A 17,623-nucleotide genomic window follows, 5' to 3' on the forward strand; every position below is an offset into this window, starting at 1 on the left:
AGATATGAGATTAAATTATTTATTTATTTATCTCTCTATTCTCTTATATTTATTAAAATTAATAATAAAAAATGAAAAATTAACACGTTTTACATCGTTATAAATTGATTTTACTCATATATATATTTACATAGTTGTATCGTAATCATTACCCCTATTTTTATTAAATCTTATTGAGATGTCATTCACTTACTAATTTAATCAATCCTTCGAACTTGGCAAGAAAAGCTAGTAAATTAATAATAATTAAATAAAATAATTGGCACGTTTGATGAGGTTGCCAGTTCATTTGGCTGAGACTAATTGTTCAAATATTGTTCTAATTCCCAAACCAAAGACCCAAAAAATATCACGTAATTTAGGTCTATTAGTTTGTGCAAAGTCATTTATAAGATCATTTCAAAAGTTTTCATTAATAGGCTTAAACTACATCACTTGTTTACATTAGTGAGTCATGGAGTGTATTTGTTTCAGGTAAATAAATTTTCGATCATGTTTTAGTTGTCTATGAACTTTTGAACACTTTGAAAACTAAAAAACGGATTAAAAAAAAGGGGATTTTTTGCCTTAAAACTAAATATGAGCAAGGGTCATGATCGGGTGGAATAATTTCCTTGAGGCAATCATGGGTAGACTAGGTTTTCATTCCAGTTGGATTTATAAGATAATGAAATGTGTTACTATTGTTTCCTACTTTTGTTGTAAATGGTGGCATTATTAATGAGTTTTATTCAGGAATAGGTCTTCGTTAAGGAAATCCTCTATCCCCTATTTGTTTCAGTTAGGTTAAATGATAGCCAGAAACGGGCTATTATATGGAGTGTAGGCTAGCCGAAATGATCCCCAAGTTAATCATTTTATTTTATTTTTGCTAATTATAGTCTTTTCTTTTTTTTTTTTTTTGCTAAGGCAAATAAAAGCAAAAACGAAAAGGTGAAACATGTGATAAAGCGTTACGAAAAAAGCTCGCACAAAAAGATTAATTTTGATAAATCAACATTGTTCTTTAATAGTAATAATGGAAAATAATAGATGGAGGAAATAAAGAATATGTTTGGAATCCAAGAAACCAAAAATATTGAGAAATACCTAGACCTACCTTTAATAGTCAAGAAAGATAAAAGAAGGGCATTCAAAGAATTTAAGGACCGAATTAGTGCAAAAATGAATGCGAGGTGTCAAATAATGTTATAGCAAGGTGGGAAAGAATTGTACATGTCGTCCATCTTGCAATCTATTCACACATATGCCATGAGTTGTTTCCTCCTACCACAGTCTTGTAAGAAAAATGAATGGCTTGTTTAGTAACTATTGGTGAAGGCATGATAAAGAGGAAAAAAAAAAAAAAAAGCCATACATTAGCAAAGTTGGAAGAAAATGTTGTCCTAAAAAAGATGGAGGCATGGGCTTTCGAGAAATAGGAAACTTTAACAGAGCTATGCCAGCTAAACAAGGGTGGAGGATTCTGACAAATCTTAGCACACTAGCACACAGAATTCTTAAAGCTAAACATTTGCGCCATGGCTCATTCTTGGAATCTGATCTTGGAATATGCCCATCTTTAAAATGGAGAAGCATATGGGCAGTAAAAGCGGTATTGCATCAAGGGGTGAGATGGCGTGTAGGTAAAGGAAAATCTATTCAAATATGGAAGGACAAATGATTACTTTCGCCGAATCATTCAGACCTCAAACATCAAGGGGAAACTACGATGAGAAAGGGTTGGTGTCTGAGTTGATTGATGGGCAAACACGGAGCTGGAATTGGCTGTTATTCAAGACATGTTTACACAAGATGAAGTAGAAGCAATCTGTGCTCTATCATTAAGTAAGCTTGATTTGCCTGATAACCTGATTTTGCATTTTGATAATAAGGGCATATATACAGTAACAAGTGCATATAGGATGCTGTGTCGGATATTACAAGAGATTGGTTTTGAGGTAGGGAACAATGAGGATCTTAAAAGAGGCCAAGAAATTTAGACAAGGATATGGTCAGTTTCATTACGAACGAAGATAAAAATTTTAAGGTGGAGAGCAAGCCGAGGAATCCTTCCAGTGATGGCAAATTTGGCAAGAAGACAAATTCCAGTGTCAACCATGTGTAAAAGATGTGGGAACAATGAAGAAACAGTGATCCATGCAGTGAAAGAGTGCTGTTGGGTGAGAGAGGTATGGCAACACCCTAACTACCAGTAGGAAGAAGATACTGATCAGCAATTGGAGTCTCTACACTGGCTCTCGAAAGGAATGAAAAAATTCAATGACGAACAACTACAGTTGTTTATGATAGGTATGTAGACAATAAGGAATGAGTCATTCATGACATGAATCCTTGTATAAACTACAGTGTTTTGTCAATGTCACAACAAAATACTTAGTACTATTTTCTCAGCTTTTGTTTTCCTTAATGATGTCGCTTGAATCAAGTGCAGGCATATGCTGAGCTTCTCATGGAGGAAGGTATAGACATTCTAGCTTGGTTTTCTTTTACCTCCAAGGATGGAGTCAATGTGGTTTGTGGTGATTCTATTAGCAAGTGTGCCTCCATTAAGGATTCATACAAGCATATACTTGCTATAGGAATAAATTGTATCCCTCCTAGATGTATCCATTGTTAGGAAAATGGGGTCCAATCCCATGTAAGTGGTTTTGGACCAAGTAAAAGTCATGGGTTTTGATCTTTTATTTTACACAGAGCCCTAACTACTTAATAAAAAAGAGGTGGGGTTGTTTAAGGTGTGTGTCGACAACCAAACAGAGAAAGAAGAAAAGTCAGGAAAAGCAGAGAGAGAAAAAGAAGAAGGGAGAGTTGGTTAAACGGAAGTCGATCCGTGGTCCGATTGAGTTGGAACCTTGTCAGGAGGTTTATGATTCAGAGTTATACATTCTTAACGGTGAAGATCGGGTTTGAAGCTCTCTAGGAATAAATCCAAGGTGTATTTGTTGAGTCACTTATTTGGTGAGATTTCTTCAATTGTTTCTTTAGTTGTTGATTAGCTCTAGTTTTAGCTAGAAAAGAACTTTGTATAACTATTATTTGATAGTGAAGATTTTTCTGGTGGCCCGTGGTTTTTCTCTCTACAGTGGAGGGTTTTCCACGTAAATCTTGGTGTGCTTTATTTTTCCTGCGCATTTGATTATTGATTGTTGTCTATTGCTTCTGTATTGTTGTGATTATTGCTTCAGGCGCAACATCCATGGATTAATTGTCTCCATTAGGAAGGTAATCATATTTGAGTGTCTGTAACTTCTTTTTAGCTGAATTTTGCTAAGTTTTTACTCCTCCCTTAAACAAAATATGTCCTGAAATGAAATGTTCAGATTATAATGGCAGTTATGCTGACAATGGTTTTGTAATTTCAGTTCAAATAAACCAGTAACATATATCCAAACAGTGGTGAGACTTATGATGCAGAAACCAAGCAATGAGTGGTGAGCAACTACCTGGATTTTTTCTAATGGTTTTTTAGTACTAAATAGTGGTTAAGAAACTGAATTCATGCTTTCATTTGCAGAAACCAGCTGGAGTAGTAGATGAAGATTTTGTATCATATGTAGGCAAATGGCAAGATGCCATCAAGGCCATATCCAGGATTCTCTTTGACAAATCTTACTAACCTTATCCAAGGCTGATGTGTAGATAACAATCAGATGTTAATCTGACATTTTGCTTTGTTGGTAATTGATCCCTTGAATCCTAATGGAGCATAAATCTCCTAATGAAATCAATGTAATGATACACCGTGTTAAAATAATAAGAAAGGTTTGTTTTAGTTAGCTGCCAGCTGACAAATGCAGCATCCAAGTGGCATTATTGCTGATAGAAATCAATTTGTTTTTGTGTAAACATTTCTGTCATGTTTGGTAGGTTAGTTGGGATGATTTATAATTTGTGGTACAAGATAGGGTGTTGTACAGGAGAGCATAATTAGTGCGTTGGTACAAGAGAGTATGTTCAAAGAAGCCACTGAACTTTTCCGAATGATGTAAAATGAGGGAATAAAAGCAGATAGGGATGGGTGACTATGGTGGGTATTGCATCTGCCTGTGGATATTTAGGAGCGTTTGATCTTGCTATGTGGATCCTTATGTTAAAAAGAACAAGGTTCCCTGTGACGTTGGGTTAATTAAAGCTTTAGTTGATATGTTTGCTAGGTGTGGTGACCTTTTAAGTGCAATGGAAATATTCAATAAAATGAAAAATAAAAAAAAAAGATGTGTCATCTTGGACTGCCGCGATTTGAGCAATGGCCATGGAGGGAAACGGTAAACAAGCTATTGAGCTTTTCAACAAGATGCTCAGCAAGGAGTCAAACCAGATGAAGTAGCTGAGAGCATGCAACCGCGGAGGGTTAGTTGGACAAGGCCAGGATTTCAGGCCAATGAAGCCAGTCCACAGAATCGCTCCCCAAATTGTGCACTATGGTTGCGTGGTTGATCTGTTTGACGGCACTGGAATGTTGGAAGAAGCTCTAGATCTCATAAAAAGCTTGCCGATGGAACCTAATGATGTAATTTGGGGGTCTCTTTTAGCTGTATGCAGGATGCACAGAAATTTGGATATGGCAGGATATACAGAGAGAACTGGTATACGGGTTCTTATATCTAACATATATGCCTCTGCCGGTAAATGGGCTGATGCTGCATAGGTGAGACTGCAGTTGAAGGAAAAGGTGGCACGAAAAGTGCCTCTATCAAGCTCAATAGAGATAAGTGGAGAGAGTCATGAGTTCAGTTCTGGTGATGAATCACATCAAGATGATCCATATAGCACCAATGCTGGACGAAATGCACTGCAGATAAGGGCTGCCGGCCATGCTCATGATCTAACTAATGTTCCGCTGTTCTTACTGCCATTCATTTGCGAAATTGGTGTAAAAAATATGACAGAAATTATTGTCCGAGATAATTACAGATTTCACCTTTTTCGTAGAGGGGTCTGTTCTTGTGAAGATTATTTGTAATACCGTAACAGAGAGTAAAGAAAACTTGCAACTTTAATGATTCTTGTATATTTTTCACATGCAAATAAAAATTTCTTGTTATATTCATACACCTGTTTAGTTGCAATACTGAAATGAACTTCATAATTATCCTTCATTTAGATGCAGAAGACATTAGCAGGCTTGACAACCAAACTACATGTTTACCAAAAAGTTTATGCAATGTGGTTGACACTACAAACGTCCATGGGAAAAGAGATGGGTGGACAAGAACTTTTCATCGTGAATTGATTTCATGTACTCTGAAAGACTGAAACCGTATTAACAAAATAACAACATTTTTACCGGATGAAATGGAGGAAAGACAGATACTCATGTTTTCAACCTCTCCTACTTTGGATCCATCACTTTTGTTGAGTTGTTCAGACAATTTACCCCAGAATCAGGCACAGGGCATGGGCATGTGAAAACTTATGGACCCTTGTACATGAATTTCACAATTGCGGAAAAATGGAATCAATGAATGCATGGCGCATTGGATCTGAATGCCATAGTTTGGCTATGTGATGATAAGACGAGGTCTGTCGATGGAGTTCTTCAATGAGCCAGACAGTGGCTTCTGCTTTGCAGGGGTGAATGACAATATCCAGGGGGCTATGCTCATCCTCACTGCCGATCCTCAAATGATCCCACTGTTTTAGGAGAATGTTAGTGAGGTAATGCAGAGGTTGCCCATACAATTGTTTGATGGATCTGCCTAATCCCATCCATGTGGTGAACGGAATAATAGAGCCTCGGTGTGTCGGAATTGGTAATTGCTTCATATATTCCTGATAAACTTCAGCCTTTCTGATCAACAATCCTGATTTTATGTAACAAGAATATTTATAAGAACAAGAAGTATCCCTAAAGAATGCATTCCCATAATGAAACCATTTTTTTGGGTATTTGAAAATGTTAGGATTTGATTCAAGATCAACAAATCTAAATCAGTGCAACACTCTAACATCAGACCACAAAGCCTTTGGCCATACAAAAACCATTTTTGACTCTTGATTTTAACAGAAACAACAACACGGGCGGAACACTAGATTTGTTTGAAGAATTGAAGATAAAATTGCCTATGGCTTTCCATATCACAATTAATAATCATCTTGTTAATCAAAACAGAACTGTCTGGTTCTAACAGAGAAAATGAAAGGATTTAGACAAAGAAATAATTGTAGGATCAATCAATTGGAAGAAAATTCGAAACCCATTTAAGAAAACTACCTTCAGAAGATGATTCTTTAGGAGGTTGATCAACTGTGACATTTGTAGTTCCATCATTGACCTGAAACCCAACATCTAAAGAAGAAGAAGAAGAAGATGATGATGAGGAAGATTCATCTGATGAAATTACATCAACCTGGTCACTCCATGGCAATCCCCTCTTCATGCTGTTCACAATGCAGCCTTCCTGAAGTAAAACAAATTATCACCCAGATAATCAAATTCCGAGGTAAACCCATATAAAAAGACACCCAGATGAAATAAAAACGACGAAATGAAATCGAAAGTTAATATTTCAATTCAGGCTTGTAAAAAACAACAAAAAAAAAACCTTGAAATATTCTTACCCGAAATTTCTCCTGTTAACAGAGAGAGAGAGAGAAAGGGAAATCTGACTTCAAGTTTCCTTAACATAAACCCTAACAAAATATTATTCCTCTCCTGGGTAGATGGACCTGCTTAGATTTGAATAATTTTCTATTTTAAAAGAATATAAACGAATTGGGTAAATTCCTTTCACGATCCTAAAGTTTGAAATGAGTATCATTTGAGTCCCTGAATTTTAAATGTAACGATGGTCGTAACAAAAGGATATTTTCGTCAACAAAACCTTCAATTAAATCGTTAAATACTAAAATTATAAAAAAGGATGACGATAAAACTTTTCAATTTAATATTAATAATTTTGATAATTATTTAAAAAATAAAATTACTGTTTTATTTTAATTTTTTTTAATAAATACTTTTTTGAGTTTCGTTTTAAGATAAAAAAGTTTATATTTGGAAAATAAAAATTAACTATTTTCTTCCAATTTATTTAATTTGTTTAAAACATATAATTAGATTATAAATCATCATAAAATATTTTATTGTATATTTGTCATTTATTTTTTAATATTTCATCATCATAAAATATTTCTTCCAAATTCAAGTTTTTTTAATTATAAAATATTAGTATACAATTTTTAATAAGATATTATAAATTTCACACTATCACTCATTAAATAAAATGATAAATTCAATTATTTGGATTACAATTAGAGATTTTCGTGAATCAAGCTAATCTTAGGTGATACTTTCAAAGTTTCTTTCAAGATCCAATTTAATTTGTTCATTAAAAATTTGAATATTCCATTTTACTATTCAAAATTAAAATATTAAAAATATATATTTTTATTAATATTTTTATATTTTTTAAATATATTTAAAAATATAAATTAAATAAAAAATTTTTATTAATAAAATAATAATTTTACTAGATCAAACTTAGTCTTTAAAAATTATGTTTAAAACTCAATTTGAGTTGAGCCTAACGAATAAATCATGTTGACAATTAAATTTATGGATAGGTTTGATTATAACTCAGCAAAATTTTTCTTGAAAGAATAAAAAAGTATTAATTAATTGAAAAATTAACATCACAAAAATAACAATAAAAAAAAGAATTAATATAAAAATAAATTTTTTTAAACTTATAATGTTATCTTTATAATTATTTTATCATTTAACCTTAAATTTATAATATTATCAATCTATTATCTTATTTTATAATTTTTCTTTTATCTTTTCATTTAATAGTTCAATTAATGGTCGTTACGATCTTTAAAATATAAAAAATAATATGTTACATTTTTAAAATTCGAGAACAAAAATGATATTCACCTCAAACTTTCATAACCTTGAATGTAATTTACCCAAACAAATTTGATTTTTTTCCCTCTTCACTTGCAAAAAATTTCAAAAATTGTCATTTATAGCATTTCTAAAATTTCCATTTTGAGAAAATTTTCTAAATAATTATAATTAATTTTCAATTTAATTAATTTTTTTATATTTTATACTTATTGTTTAATAAATAATTAAATATTTATTTTTATTATATTTTTTCTTATTACTTACTAAATTAATTAAACAATTTTATAAATAAAAATAGACATATAATGATAAGAATACATTAAATATTTATTGAACTACATGTTATCCGGACGGAATTATCATTAGCTTAGGATATAGATATTCGAAATTTGATTATTAAATCGGATTCTTCATTGGTTATGTCGAAAGATATTGGTGATTTGCATGAAAAAGATCTTTTGTATAATGAGATTTATTAATATAAGCAATTCCTATGTAGAGATTAAAATTATAGGACTAGACATATATTTCGTAAAGCTAATTTTTGTGGGAAAATTTTGGCTACTTCGCCTTTAAGGGAATGAAGCTTGTGGAGGGTTAGCTATTCCTCGCCTGATGTTATGAAATTTTATAGAGGAGGATATTTTAAGAATGGCACGGCTTAGAGCCTTTAGATTGTTAGTGGGCTCACCCTCTCTTTTGTGAAAAAAAAAAAAAAATACATCAATTTATATTTCTTATTAGTCTTGTTCAAGAAAATAATTATATATAAAAAAATAAAGATTTTTTCTAATTTTAATTGGTTAAAAAAAGTTAGTATAAAATATTTTTATTTAATGCATAAAATCATCAACTTTGCTATTTACAATTAATAAAAAATTTCATGTGAAAATAATTCTCAAAATAATAAGGACAATACTTGGTATAATTTTTTGGCTATAAAAATTATAATTAAATGAAAATTGTGATTGAAAATAAAAATCAATAAAATGATAAATTTAATTTAGTAAATCATTTATGAACTTTCAATGAAAAATTTTATTTCAATAAACTCTATGAATAAATCATATAATATAGTTTTTTAATACCTCTCAATATTCTATTTATAAATATTATTGTTTAAAATTAATAATAATAATAATAAAAAAGCCCTACAAAAGTGCAAACCAAACAAAACCTAACAAAACCTATGCTTCCTCGCAAAGACGCGAGTCGGCTCATATTCGTGGTCATTTGCATTTCTCCATGCTTGGTTTTCTTTAATGATCACCTCAAAAAATGCTTCCAAAACACCAATTCTTGAACCTCATTTCCTGCTCCTATCGTCGAAGAAGCCTGAATGCCAATTCTCTGAATCACTACTGCTTCTCCGCTCTCTTCACCACTATCAACACTAGCCCATCATCTTTCCCTGACTCATCCACCATATCCGAGTCGCCCGACATTCCAAGTTGGGTCACTGACCAAAAAACAGAAACTCAAACCTCGGAAGATGACGATTTTGTCATCCCTTCACTAGCCTCTTGGGTCGAAAACCACCCCAAAGTAAAACATTTTCCAACCAAAAAACCTGAAACCCAAGTAGACAAACTCACTAAAATCCTAAAAAATCCCTACCCCTCACCTGATAAAGTTGTCCAAGTCTTAAATGGGTCTACTTTTAGTGTTTCCAACGTCTTAATTGAGCAACTATTGAAGCGTTTTAGTAATAGCTGGATTTCAGCTTATGGGGTCTTCATTTGGGCGAAAAATCAACCAGGTTATACGCATACTCCTGAGTTGTACAACTTCATTGTTGATGCATTGGGGAAGGCTAAAAAGTTTGGTTTAATGTTTGATTTAGTTGAGGAAATGAATCAGTTAAAAGGGTATATTAGTTTGGATACAATGGTTAACGTTATGAGGAGATTAGCTAATGCTCGTCGGTTTAGTGAGGCTATTGAGGCTTTCAGAAGGGTAGAGGAATATGGGGTTGAAAAAGATGTAATGGCTTTGAATGGATTGTTGGATGCATTGGTTAAAGGGGATGGTGTAGAGCATGCTTATGAAGTTTTTGTTGAGTTAAAGGAATGTATACCTTTGAATTCTAGTAGTTTTAATATTTTGGTACATGGATTTTGTAAGGCTAGGAGATTAAATGATGCTAGGAAGATTTTGAATGAGATGGAGGAACATGGGTTTAAGCCTTGTGTTGTTTCTTATACTTGTTTAATTGAGGCTTATTGTCGCGAAAAGGATTTTCGCAATGTGGATGCTGTTTTGGATGAAATGAAAGAGAAAGGGTGCAGGCCGAATACAGTGACTTATACTATTGTTATGCATGCCAGAGGGAAGGCAGGGGAGGTCGGGAAAGCATTGGAGGTTCATGAGAAGATGAAGAATGATGGTTGTTTACCAGATTCTTCGTTTTATAGCTCGTTAATTTTCATTCTAAGCAAGGCTGGCAGGCTTAAAGATGCGGATGAAATCTTTGAGGACATGAAAAAGCAAGGTGTTAAGCCAAATGCATTGACATATACTACAATGATTTCTTCTGCTTGTAGGCATTCACTCGAAGAGAAGGCATTGAAGTTGCTTCAGAGGATGGAAGAGGATTCATGCAAGCCAGATATTTCAACTTATGTGCCTTTACTGAAAATGTGCTGTAGGAAGAAGAGGATGAAGGTACTCAATTTTTTGTTATGCCACATGTTAAACAACGACATCAGTATAGATCATGCAACCTATACTGCTTTGGTCCGTGGGCTTTGTAATAGTGGGAAACTTGAGCAAGCTTGTGTATTCTTTGAAGAAATGGTGCTGAAGGAAATGATACCCAAGGACTCCATACGTAAGATGCTGTTAGAGAAACTTGAGAAGGAGAATATGACTGAAGCAAAACAACATACTCAAGAATTGCTGCTAAATGTGAAAGAGCTAGAAAGAACATAGTATTTCCTCTGAGAATGCTTGTTTAGATTCAGAATAAATCAACCAACCAATGTATCTCTTCCAGACACACATGCATCCCCCGTTGGCCTACTTGAATGCTTAGCATATCTACATAAACTTTCTTATATGTCCTGGTCCTTTGGGCCTCTTGAACCTTGATACATGCAATAATATTTGCTTTTCTTATGTCATCTTTATTGTTATTTGAGGTAGAAAACCGCAAATTCTTCTAGTTGTTCGTAGGACTTGACAATTGGCATCCAGAGGGCGATCCAATAGTTCAACTTCTAGGTCTAGTTCTAGGTGATGAACTGAATGGGTGCAATAGACTTGTTCGTTAGAACTTCCTGGGATGTTATTCTTCATTTTCATCAGAAATCCGGCCGCTGCATATGCATTTTATATGGTAAAGCCGTCTTCAAGAATCTGTGTGTGGAGTCATGTTATCAATGTGGTAGCCTAAAGGCTGAGACAACTCAACAGTTAAAATTTCAGATTCCAACTTAGAGATCTTGAGTTAAAATTCAAGATGAAAGGAATAGGTTTAATGAATAAATACATCTATTAGTTTACATTTAATCACATAGGTATTGTCTTTTGTTGTTTGCAATTAATGAATTTAAACTTGTGTGCGAAGTCAACTCTCTTGATGATGTTGGTCTCTACCAAGGAAATCCTCAATTAACCTACATATTCCACATTGGTAGTAATTAGGTAACAATGTAAAGCAAACCAAATGACAGGAACGGCAAAGAGTGTACTCACAAACTGCAGAATGCAGATGGCCTTCTTTGAAAAAGCCCGGTCACGGTCAGGGAATGATTCCTCCAACTATCGAGAAGTCAACCAAACATAGAGTTCCAAGACCTTCAGTAGCAAACAACAAGAAATTTCAATTACATGAGTCCCTGAGATGAAATTTCATCGTTCATGTCAACTGGACCGCACAAAAATTGAACTACCGCATAAGAAAATAATCAATTAGTTCTTCATATCTGCTACATACTATGCCCAGCCAGTCGATTCCAAGCAGTTAAATAATAATAAGCAAACAGGAAATTGCATCTCTAAAACTAACAGGCAAACTCAATACCAAATTTCGGGTTGTTGGAGGGAGAAATATCAAAGATGTTACCTGACGCAGAAGTTACATATCTTGCAACCGAGAGGCATGCAGTTCATCACTAACAGTGGCAACTTTCTGATAACAATGAAGAGTCTTTTAGCAATCAATATGAAATAGACACATGATAACCATCGATTCATAAGGAGAGATAATGTTATCTGACAACAAATTTCCTTCTGTAAGGAGTTTCCTATCATCACTCCCCCATTAATTAGAAGGGAACATGGCTGAAGAAACTTAGCAATTGTACCCCAATTGCATCACTGGCCACAAGAACATCAACCTCACTGCTTGCATCATTAAACATTGTTGCCTGCAATCCTGAAGAACGTATTAACTAACGATAAACAAAAATAAACTGCAACCTGGGATATTAAAAACACAAGAAGATGTATAATACCATCAATATAAACTGATACATCAAAGTAGGCTGCAAGCATGGTAGCAATAACGAAATTACTTTTCTGGCTATTCAACAAATCTAGCAACCAAACACGGTTAACAAGAAAGCAATTTTTCTGCCTATTCAACAGTGCATTTTTATATAGAGAATAAAGAAGTGGAAATCAACTAAGTAGTGCAGCAGAAGGATTATCAACTTAATTCCATTTATCCTATTTATCATAGGAGGTAGTTCTTCCTGTTGTTAATTGGAGACAGCACAAAGAGATAACCATGAATATGACAATGATAAAAAAAATTTCAAAGATTATACCATAATATGCCTTACAAAAGATATGAGCGGGAGTTGTCCTCCACCTTATGATCTAGTGGATAAGGAGACTTTATGAAAACATAGAAGTCTTAGTTTCTAGTCAAGGTCTCTTCCTCCTTTTTCCTTGTAAGGGTTATGTGATCCCCTAAATAAATAAATGAATATATGTATATGGGTTAAAAGTATGATTTTTACGTGAAATAAAATATAAAAAATAAAATTATCCAAAGTAAAGCCATTTAACTTTAAAATGTTACTTCTTCAATAAACGCTTTGTTTTTAACTTCAAAGTTAAATTATTTTTTTATTATATTATGAATACTTTAATTTTAAGGCATATTAAAAAGGATTCTTTTCGTGATTAAGAGCGGAATAAATTATATTATTGTTTTTTAAAAAATTATATTTAATTACTTATCATTAATTTTAAAAATAAAATCATTTATTTTTTTTTCTTTTTTTTTCCTCTTCCACATTTTATTCATTCTTTCAATTTTCAATTTTCAATCCCTCCAACTTTAACAATATATGTTCAAGTTGAGAATAATTAACTATGAACAACAAACAAAAGACCATAATGAAATAATCAAGTCAATCTAAACTTTCATCAAAATAAAGGATTCATTTAATCTATTAAATAATTCTTTAATACATATTATTCTTTCAGTTTAATGTAATCTCTATAATTAATTTTTTTAATGTATTTTTTCTTTTAAAATGTGCTAATTGTTATTCTCATGAATAAAAATAATATCAAATCAAATACAAATTAATTACATACCTATCATCAACAATTAGTACTTTGTAATTCATTGAACAACTTGAACATTTCAATTGAACTTCACACCTGTAAAATTAGATGATACAAAAAGTGATAAGCTTCCAATAATTAAAGATTGGATCGTGCCAAATTTCCAATATAATTATTCACATTGAGTAAAATAGCGAGTGAGTGAGTGATTTAATTTCTTCTAAATTTTTATCTTGATCTATGCACACTTACACACACATGCATGTACGTACGCACACACACATATATTTGTATATGATTAATTTCTCTCAAAATGATTGAATCTTTTTCAATTGTATTAAATCGCTTCCATTTTTGTGTTATCCAATTAGTTGAAAGAACTATCGTGAATTATTTTAAGTAGAGAGTTATTAAGTAAAGGAAGATAAATTATTTTTAATGAATTCTTTCAAGGTGGAATGAAACTCATTAGAACCATCTTTTAAATGTATTTATGCCAAAATTATATTTATTCATGAAAGTTTATATTATTAATATTGAAAATAAAAATTTTATAAATTGCATGGGTACTACATAACAAGTTTGCTATGCTGATGATTGAAATTTACTTAAGAAGAAAATAATACAAGTTACAAACGTTAGAATTAATTTTATTTTATGTTTGAAACTATGTATTTTAATATTTATATATAATAAAAATTCATGTATAACAAATATTTTCAGATAATAGAAAAATTAAACATTCAATTGGTAGAATATATAATTACATTCATTTGATGAAAACAACAATGGAAGATTAATTATTATCATAATGTACAAGCCCAAAAACTTGATTGCTAGAAATAAAATTTATGATTCACCATCAATTATTTTTATCTAGGTATAATTCGTCACCTAATGAATCTTTCTTTTTAAATATATTTTAAGCTTGATTGAAATTTTTAAAAGAATAGGTTATGGTCTAATTATCATAACTAAATTAGGTACTTCAGTTACGTGTGAAGAAAGTTGTAACATTCATTTAACACCTATCATAGGGATAGTATAAATTAATTCTAAATTATTTAAAAATTATCTTGGTTAAAAATGATCTTTTTATTTGAAGTTTTGGAAATTGATATTTACTTTACAAGTAAGAAGAATGAAAATTATAAATTTCAGGGAAGCCAAAATGTAAAAATTAGGTGTGTAAGATTAGAAGCAAATTAAGATTTTAATTACATGAATAAAAATAATATCAAATCAAATGCAAATTAATTACATGCTTGTTATCAACAATTAGTACTTTGTAATTCATTTAACAATTTGAACATTTCAATTGAACTTCACACCTGTAAAATTAGATGATTTAAAAAGTGATAAGCTTCCAATAATTAAAGATTGGATCTCGCCAAATTTCCAATAGAATTATTCACATTGAGTAAAATAGTGAGAGAGTGATTTAATTTCCTCTAAATATTTATCATGATCTACGCATGTATACATATACACATATATTTATATATATTTATATATGATTAATTTCTATCAAAACGATTGAATCTTTTTCAATTGTATTAAATTGCTTCCATTTTTTTGTCATCTAATTGGTTGAAAGAGCTATTGCGAATTATTTTAAGTAGAGAATTATTAAGTAAAGGAAGATAAATTATTTTTAATGAATTCTTTCAAGGTAGAATGAAATTCATTAGAACCATCTTTTGAATGTATTTATGCCAAATTTATATCTATTCATGAAAATTTATATTATTAATACTAAAAATAAAAATTTTATAAATTACATTGGTGCTATATAACAAGTTTGCTACGCTGATGATTGAAATTTACTTAGGAAGAAAACAAGATAAGTTACAAAGGTTAGAATCCATTTTATTTTATGTTTAAAACTCTGTATTTTAATATTTATATATAATAAAAATTCATGTGTAACAAATATTTTCAGTTAACAGAAAAATTAAGCATGTAATTGATAGAATATATAATTACATTCATTCAATGAAAGCAACAATGGAGGATTAATTATTATCATAATGTACAAGCCCAAAAACTTGATCACTATACATAAAATTTATGAGTCACCACTAATTATTTTTATCTAGGTATAATTAGTCACATAATAAATCTTTCTTTTTAAAGATAGTTTAAGCTTGACTAAAACTCTTAAAAGAATAAGTTCTGATCTAATTATTAGAATTAGATTAAGTGCTTTGATTACGTATGGAGAAAATTTTAACATCCATTTAACACCTATCTTAGGGATAATGCAAATTAATTCTAAATTATTTAAAAATTATCTCGGTTAAAAATGATATTTTTATTTGAAGTTTTAGTAATTAATATTTACTTTACAACTGAGAAGAGCGAAAATTATAAATTTTAGGGAAGCCAAAATGTAAAATTTTGATGTGCAAGATTGGAAGCAAATTAAGATTTTAAAAGTAACAAATCACCAATAATTTAGTGCTAAATCAATTATAACTAATTATAAATTACTAATGGCAGAAAATCAATAACAACTTAGTAATAAATAAGTATTAACTTAATAGTAAATCATCAATAATTAAATAGTAAATTATCAATAATTTAGTAATAAATTAGTAATAACTTAATAATAAATTAATGACAAGTTAGTAGTAAATCATTGATAAATAGTAACAAATCATTGATAATTTAATAGTAAATCATTAATAACTTAATAGTAAATCAATTACATAACATAGTAAATTATTGACAACTTATTGTAATAAATTGTTATCTATTAACTTTAACTCTTTACTAAAATTAATTATTGTGTTGTGCGGTAATCTTTATAACACTGGTAGCAACTAAACAAAAAATTATTGTCTTTAGGGATAGCTTTAAAATGAAGAGAGAAATGAGTTTAAACTTATTTTAAAAAGTACCATAGAAAAATTACTTATAAGTTATTTTTTGAATACATAATATTTTTAAATCAAAATATATAATGTAATAAAAATAATAACAACAATAATAATAGTATGAATTCTATAACTTATAATTTTATAATAATATTAGTTAAATGATAAATTTTTTATACGACTTATATTATATATATATATATATATTTAACTGTCTATCAAATAAAGAAATTATTCCATTCTAATTTAAAAAAAATTCAAATATTAAAAAAATCACTATCAAGTTTAAAGTCTAAAAGATTTAAAACAAAATTTACCTTCAAAATATAAGAATATTTTTTGAAAATTGTCTAAAATGTCATATCTTATTAATTTTAAAATTCTTGTATTTCTTTATGTAACAAACAATAATAATATTGAACCAAAATTAATTGCAAAAAGTATTTCAATATTTAAAAAACATAAAAAAAAAACTATTTGATTTAGGATCAAGTATAATTGAGTTATTCATACTCTTATTGTAATATATTTATGTAAGTTATGTATGTTTAGTGGCTTTTTAAGACTTAATATTCGAGATTAAAAGCAATCTTAGTAAATATTCATTTTAAATACATAAAAAAAACTTCATTGATGATTAAATTGAGATACCAATATTTCTTGATAGCTTCATAATTTTTTAGAATATATTTTATAAATTAACTTTTTCTAATTAATAAAATTCATGTAAATATGCACTTATTATTATAATATGAAATTACAAAATGATAGATATAATATATATATATGTATATATTATAGACATTGGTACATGTTAAAAGGGAAGTTAGTGATAAAATATATAGAGAGATAGTAAGGATTTACTTACATTAATATAAGAGTTACACATTTTTTTTATTTTTGAATCAAAATTAAATTCAGAGACACACACACACACACACACACACACACACACACACACACACACACACACACACACACACACACAAATATGTATACATAAATATGAATATGTGTATATATACACATACACACATAGCTTTGATAAGAGTTACACAATTTTTGGCTTTTGAATCAAAATTAAATGTGTATATATATATATATATATATATATATATATGAGGAGATATTCACTTGCACACTATAAAATAAAAAATTTTATATATTTTTTTAACCATTAATTTTAATAGATTCAAGTGATTAGAGAAATTAGTAAAAATACAAAAATTGATTTAATTTGATCTTTTGAATCTATTGAAATTATTGATTAAAAAAATGTATTAAACACTATATATATATATATATATATATATTTATTTATTTATATATTCCAAGGCCAAAAGCGAACTAACAAGATTCATAGTAAGCC

General features: G+C 30.0%; 2 protein-coding genes and 1 long non-coding RNA gene across 4 annotated transcripts; 2 read left to right on the forward strand and 1 right to left on the reverse strand.

The window, feature by feature from the left end:
• The first annotated feature begins 927 nt into the window (after positions 1-927).
• LOC111279357 (uncharacterized) lies at positions 928-5,137 on the forward strand. The gene is made up of 3 exons (XR_016334831.1): positions 928-2,292; positions 2,435-3,434; positions 3,518-5,137. It is a non-coding gene; the product is annotated as an uncharacterized LOC111279357 (long non-coding RNA).
• Positions 5,138-5,208: 71 nt separating this feature from the next.
• On the reverse strand, positions 5,209-6,794 carry RDM1 (RNA-DIRECTED DNA METHYLATION 1). 2 transcript variants are annotated; one of them, XM_022866271.2, is made up of 4 exons: positions 6,565-6,794; positions 6,354-6,404; positions 6,218-6,278; positions 5,209-5,807 (listed from the first exon to the last, which is right to left on the reverse strand). In XM_022866271.2, the coding sequence occupies exons 2-4, from the start codon at positions 6,381-6,383 to the stop codon at positions 5,440-5,442; spliced, it is 459 nt and encodes a 152-aa protein (XP_022722006.1). In that variant the 5' UTR covers positions 6,384-6,404; positions 6,565-6,794; the 3' UTR covers positions 5,209-5,439. The 2 variants fall into 2 exon arrangements, with proteins under 2 accessions (XP_022722006.1, XP_022722005.1); XM_022866270.2 differs by having other exon boundaries at positions 6,218-6,404; positions 6,565-6,789.
• Positions 6,795-9,032: 2,238 nt separating this feature from the next.
• LOC111280191 (Pentatricopeptide repeat (PPR) superfamily protein) lies at positions 9,033-10,974 on the forward strand. The gene has a single exon (XM_022867381.2). It carries the CDS (start codon positions 9,131-9,133, stop codon positions 10,781-10,783), a length of 1,653 nt encoding a protein of 550 aa, XP_022723116.2. The 5' UTR covers positions 9,033-9,130; the 3' UTR covers positions 10,784-10,974.
• Positions 10,975-17,623: the final 6,649 nt, after the last annotated feature.

This window comes from Durio zibethinus, chromosome 27, assembly GCF_047325235.1.
Source record: "Durio zibethinus cultivar Kanyao isolate XHJ-2024 chromosome 27, ASM4732523v1, whole genome shotgun sequence".
NCBI lineage: Eukaryota > Viridiplantae > Streptophyta > Magnoliopsida > Malvales > Malvaceae > Durio > Durio zibethinus.

Coding starts and splice junctions, on each gene's coding strand:
- RDM1 (XM_022866270.2), bottom strand. CDS start 6,383: ATGAAGAGGGGATTGCCATGGAGTGACCAGGTTGATGTAATTTCATCA. Junction 5,808..6,217: donor TAAAGAATCATCTTCTGAAG/GTAGTTTTCTTA, acceptor ACATAAAATCAG/GATTGTTGATCAGAAAGGCT.
- LOC111280191 (XM_022867381.2), top strand. CDS start 9,131: ATGCTTCCAAAACACCAATTCTTGAACCTCATTTCCTGCTCCTATCGT.